The sequence below is a fragment of the Tasmannia lanceolata genome, unplaced genomic scaffold, assembly GCF_043159265.1.
Source record: "Tasmannia lanceolata isolate RefF3 unplaced genomic scaffold, GAP_Taslan_0.1 ptg000013l, whole genome shotgun sequence".
In the NCBI taxonomy this organism is placed as follows: Eukaryota; Viridiplantae; Streptophyta; class Magnoliopsida; order Canellales; family Winteraceae; genus Tasmannia; species Tasmannia lanceolata.
This window is the reverse complement of record NW_027518690.1, coordinates 13,043,743-13,049,294: the sequence shown is the minus strand read 5'-3', so window position 1 is coordinate 13,049,294 and position 5,552 is coordinate 13,043,743. Positions and strand designations below refer to the sequence as shown.

Below are 5,552 nucleotides of genomic sequence, written 5' to 3'. Positions count from 1 at the left end.
GATCCCCCTGCATTGACATCTCTTCAAGCTGTTAAATTGCTCGCCTTAAAAAATTAATTGTTTACTTACCTTAGTGGAACATAATAGGACACTCCGATGGACAGTCCGAATTAAAATGGATCGTAATCATGACGTGGAAAGTAGGATCTGAAGAACAATCCGACTCCGACCCGACCGATAAGGAATTTGAATGGACTGTGATTGTGACATAGGTGGATCTGTGGATCCCTCATTCTACCTTTCTTCCGATCCAAATGTTGTCAACACCAGCTCTAGCCCCAGCCCATCTTTGTGCATAAAACACAAAACAAAAGCAATGAAGAAACAATAAGAAAAGTTGACAAAATTCAAACCAAATATCAGCGGTCAAAGAATGGACACATGATTTCATGCAAGTGGCCAGTGGGGCTGATAGAATTATCATTTCCTTTCTTCTTTATAAATTTATCGAGGGAATTTCTTCTTTATGAACTTATCGCGGGAATTAAAGGAATAAAGGTTTTAGAATTTAGAGTGAATTTAGAGTGCGTATTCTGTCTCCAGTTGGTAGGGGTGTAAATGGATATTCGGAAATTCGATTACCGTCAGCATCCGAATCTGTTTAAAGGGAATATTATCCGAATCCGTTTCAAGCGGATATTATCCGAATCCGTTTATGAGATATCCAGCTCTTAGCGGATGCGAATCTGGTAAATGGTATATCCGATCCGTTTAACATCCGAATCCGAGAAGTAAATCCTTTTTATTTATTATTAATAATATCATTAATATTTATTTTTAGTAATGACACATATCTTTTGTTTCTATAAGAAAAGTGAATATTCTTTTTAGAAAAAATAAAATAAAAACAAAAATAGCCCAAACCCATTCCATCAAAATAACCCAAACCCATTCCATCATATACAATAAAAAAAGGAAAAACCCAAACACCACTACCAACACTATCATCCATCCTCATCGCCTCCCTCTCTTTCTCTGCCTTTGTTTTAAAAGAAAGAAGAGGATTTCATATATTTTAGGGTTTGAGAGTTAATTTTGTGAAGAGAATGTAGAGGTCTAGTTTTAGGGTTTGAAAAATTCATTCGAGTAAGTAGGAGAAAAAAGATAAAGTGCTGCAATAAAATGTTCGAATTTACCGGATAAACGGATACGAATAATATCCGAATTCGAACAATATCCGACGGATACGAATTCGGTAATAGATATTAAATATCCGTCGAATCCGAATCCGAATTCGGATAGTGTATACTGTAATCGAATTCGGATATACCCATATCCGCTCCGAATTCGATCCGTTTACACCCCTACCTGTTGGCAGTTTGTAGGTAAAGACAAACAAACAAGGCTGAAATGCTGGAATAGGGCGGCAGAGATATAGTTTTCGAACCTCTAATGATTATACAAAGAAAGAAATGATCTTTTTCACTATCTTTTTTTACTTTCATAGTGTGCTTGTCTTAAAAAGTGAAATTTTAGAACATACTTCTGCTTTGCTATGGAAAGGGGAAGGTTTAAAGGGTGTGATTGTAGGGTAAATAAGTTATAGAAAGTCAAGGAAAAATAGAATCAGTACAGGGAGGGTGTGCCAACCTTGATTATCTGCTACAGTTAGTGTTCAAGAGAGGAAAGAGCAAGTAGGGGAGAGGGAAAGAATGGCTGTTCACAGCCAAAATAAAGAGACATAACCGAGAATCGGAAAAAAGAAGGCAAGAAAAATGAAATCAAGATTAAGAACGGAACAGGAGATAAGGGTGAGGATGTTGGCGAGATTTGGTTGGCTTTATTCAAGGCCTCAAGCCTAACCCAACCCGGAATTAATGGGTTGGCTTTTCCAAATCCTAATCCAACCCAAATCAAGGGAAAGCCAACCCAACCTGAGCCAAAATCAAATTAAGCCCGTCAGGTTCGGGTTGGTCCTGACCAAAGTTGCACCCCTAATAATTCATTAGAAAATATGGGTTGTTTTCTTGTGTATGACAACAGGCAGCCAAGCTAGTTTAAAATCTCATTTTTTTGGAAGGTGGTTTAAAATCTCAATCAGTTATCACAAAATGGACCAAGACAATCTGGTTAAGACTCAAGCTTTGGTAAGGGGGTAACTTTATTTCTCTTAGAACATGAGAAATTCCATACACAGATGATTTAAAACCAGACATTGTTCTACAAGCTGAAAAACTCAAATGATTTCGCCAAACACACAGCCAGTTTATAATCGGAAGGGAGCCCTCCATTGGGCTCAAGTCAAGTTTCTAGTTTCTAAACCTTGATTAGCGGAAAGTAACCAGGCAATTGTAACCAGGTGTGTTAACCCCATGTCACACAACATACAAACTATATAACTCAATAGAAGCACTTACAATCAAATGGAAATGTGAAGCGAGAGACTTAGATAGCAACCATGGTTAGCTATTGATAGAGCTTCTGATTCAAGAAAACATGATTTTAAGGAAGAAAGACAAAATTTCAGTAATATACCTTAGTTGAAATCTCAGAGGGATGTACAAACACAATAATTCGTATAATTTGGAAGAGTGATCAACAAGGTTAGGCTCAGACGAGATCCCTCATCAAGTTTTCCAGTCAAAGTTACAATTTTTTAAACTTCCATTGAAGAACGCACCAGGGAATTGCAACACCTTTTAGTGTGCAAACTTTATAACAAAAAGGCTCTTACAAACGGGTCAAAATGTGGAAGTAAGAAATTTAGAAAGCAAGCATGGTTCGCAGCTGATAGAGCTTCCGTTACACTTATCATATTTTTTCAATCAAAAGGATAAAATTTCAGTAACATACCATAATTGATGACATAATGGCATTGCAAACCTTCTGAGAAACACACCCGAAGTTATAAACAAAGCAAAATAATTCATCTCAAGATAGAGGCCCGTAATTGATCCCAAGCTTCTTGTCATTCAAGATTTTGTTGTTTAGAAAACAATGTGCTTGATTTTTGTTTAATACTCCACACTTTAAACACTTCATCTTTATTCCCAAACTCCTTAACCAACATCTCCACAGAAATCCCCACTGGTTAGGATTCAAACTACCATTACAGAACAATTGAAAACAAAGGGACTCATATGGTTACCATCAAGAAACAACCACTGCAAATCATTTGCATTAGGATCAGGGCAGCAAGTACAGATGGTCATTCCACGACCCACAAAAGTTTCACTCACACCGCCGATAACAAGCAGCTCATTACCCAATGACTTGAACGCTACCCCCCATCCTCGGCTATGATCGGCTCTTACAGGAACATTTCCCAACTCCTTCCATGAATTACTTCCCTTCAAATACACTTTCAGCTGGTTAGATGACGCATCCAGCGAATAAAGCTCATTGTTCACAACAGCAACAAGTGGGGGAGATGATAAATTGGGAAAATCCTTTATCATATCCGGAATCAGCTCCCATGTGTTCCTCTCTGCATCATAAAACTCACCACAAGTGAGATTGCCATCTTCATTTTGCCCCCCAATCACATAGAACTTATTATCCATATAGCATCCCGCGCAAAGCTTCCTACGGCGAATCATCCTTGGAAGTGGGTGCCATAATTTAGTAACAGGGTCATATTTCTCTGCTGAATTTAAAATCTCAATACCAGGTACAATCCCTGATTGAACCACCCCACCACCTAGACACGCATAATTACCACAACTTGCGGACGCAAACAAGCAACGTGGTCTTCTCATTGAAGGACCTTTGAACCATCTATTCATGGCCAATTCATATCTCCAAATAACAAGTCCATGAATCTCCATGCCCGAAACAAGCAAATGGGTCCCTGCACAAAGCGTCTCCTTGTCACCGCACGTAAAGCAAGAGTCCGAAGGTAAAACGGGGAGCTTCCTACAAGATCTGAGCCTCGGGTCCAATGACCACCAATGCGGCTCACCGCTTGGTAACATGAAAACTGTTGGTTCTTTAATTCCAATCTCTCTCCTAATCTTAAACAGCTCTCCACTCCTCAACAGAGCTAAATACCGCTTGTTCATGGAGTAAAGCTTCGCATAATCTGATCTTGGAACCCTAGCCAAGATCAGAAGCGCGAGCTCGTCGCTGAGCGACGGAACATAAGAGTAATCTGCATCCTGAGGTTTAACATTGGACGAATCACTCACATTTTGATCATCATCGAATCCCTCATCAAATCCCCACAAATTCCCAGAAACTCTACTTTTTTTCACCAAACCATAACTGCAATTACCAATAGAGACAGCTCTCAGATTATAATCACGCCAAAGAAAATCCTCATTCTCCCCCTCCTCCGACATCAGATTTCGTTCCTAAACCTAGAAGAAAAAACTGAATCTTTCAAATCATATGGAGATCAATCGATTGCTAATCATAAAGAAGAACAATCGATCAATTAAACAAAACAAAAAAAAAAAACACACAGAGCCTAACTTTGCGAAACCCTAGCTTCAAATCCCAAAAACAAAAGAGAAAAAAAAAACGTTTTTTTTTTTAATGAAGAATCAATAGATAGATCATAGATAGGGAAAAAAAAGAATCTTTCAAGTCGTGCAGAGATCAATCAATTAAATAGAAAAAAAACAACAGATAGGGAGCCTAACATCACAAAACCCTAACTTCAAATCTCAACCAAAAGAGAAAATATAAAAAAAAAACGTTTTTTAAAGAAGAATCAATCGATAGATTGAAAAAAGAAAAAAATAAAATAATTTCAAGTCATCAGGAGAACAATCAATTAAACAGAAACAACAACATATAGAGACCCTAACTCCACAAAACCCTAACTTCAAAACCCAGAACCAAAAGAGAAAAATAGAAAAAAAAAATACGTTTCTTTTTTTCAATAAAGAGAGAAGAGAATTTAAAGGAGGGAGAGAGGAAGCGTACCAGAGAAGCCATGGACGACGGTTACATGAGGATATGCGTGTTTTTAGGGTTAGGGTTAGGGTTAGGGTTAGAGGGAAACCCTAGATTTGGGAAGAAAGGAGAGAAGGAGAAGGGAATGGACATTACAGGGAGGAGGAATGTGGTTATGATGGTTTGGAGAGAAGGAAGGGGAAGGATTTATGCTTAGATTAGTTGCCATTTGGGGATTAAAATACAGAGAAATTATGAGAGACAACATTTCTCACTTGGGGGGGGATTTGGGAAAAGGTGACTGATTCTCTCTTTCAATCTCTCTCCTTCTGTCTCTTTATTTGCCTTTCCATTTTTCTCTTTAATCTAGGCTGGTGATATTGACACTATCATATTTTAATAAGAGAATTAATATGAAGTAAGATATTGACGAGTAGGGCTGCAACTCGGGTCGGGGGGGGGGGTCGGGTTTTGGAGAACCCAACCCTACCTGAGAAATATCTCCGGTCGGGTCGGGTCGGTTCGGGTTTTCTCACGTTGGCGCAATTTTTTTTTAAAAAATTCTTATTTGGCAAGGCAACTCAACTCATAGAAGCAGAAATTACACTCACATTACACTTGAATCAAACAACGATGTAATCACACTCACATTACACTTGAATCAAACAATGCTGTAATCAAACAATGTTGTAATTACAATCAAACAATGCTGA

General features: G+C 38.3%; 1 protein-coding gene across 2 annotated transcripts; it reads right to left on the bottom strand.

Moving 5' to 3' along the window:
• Positions 1-2,624: 2,624 nt before the first annotated feature.
• On the bottom strand, positions 2,625-5,218 carry LOC143889830 (Galactose oxidase/kelch repeat superfamily protein). Of its 2 annotated transcripts, none has more exons than XM_077394194.1 (2): positions 4,870-5,218; positions 2,625-4,311 (listed from the first exon to the last, which is right to left on the bottom strand). In XM_077394194.1, the coding sequence occupies exon 2, from the start codon at positions 4,278-4,280 to the stop codon at positions 3,039-3,041; it is 1,242 nt and encodes a 413-aa protein (XP_077250309.1). In that variant the 5' UTR covers positions 4,281-4,311; positions 4,870-5,218; the 3' UTR covers positions 2,625-3,038. The 2 variants fall into 2 exon arrangements, with proteins under 2 accessions (XP_077250309.1, XP_077250308.1); XM_077394193.1 differs by having other exon boundaries at positions 2,625-4,298; positions 4,870-5,217.
• Between the last annotated feature and the right edge of the window lie 334 nt (positions 5,219-5,552).

Excerpts from the sequence above, each read along its gene's own strand:
- LOC143889830 (XM_077394194.1), bottom strand. The coding sequence starts at position 4,280 with ATGTCGGAGGAGGGGGAGAATGAGGATTTTCTTTGGCGTGATTATAAT.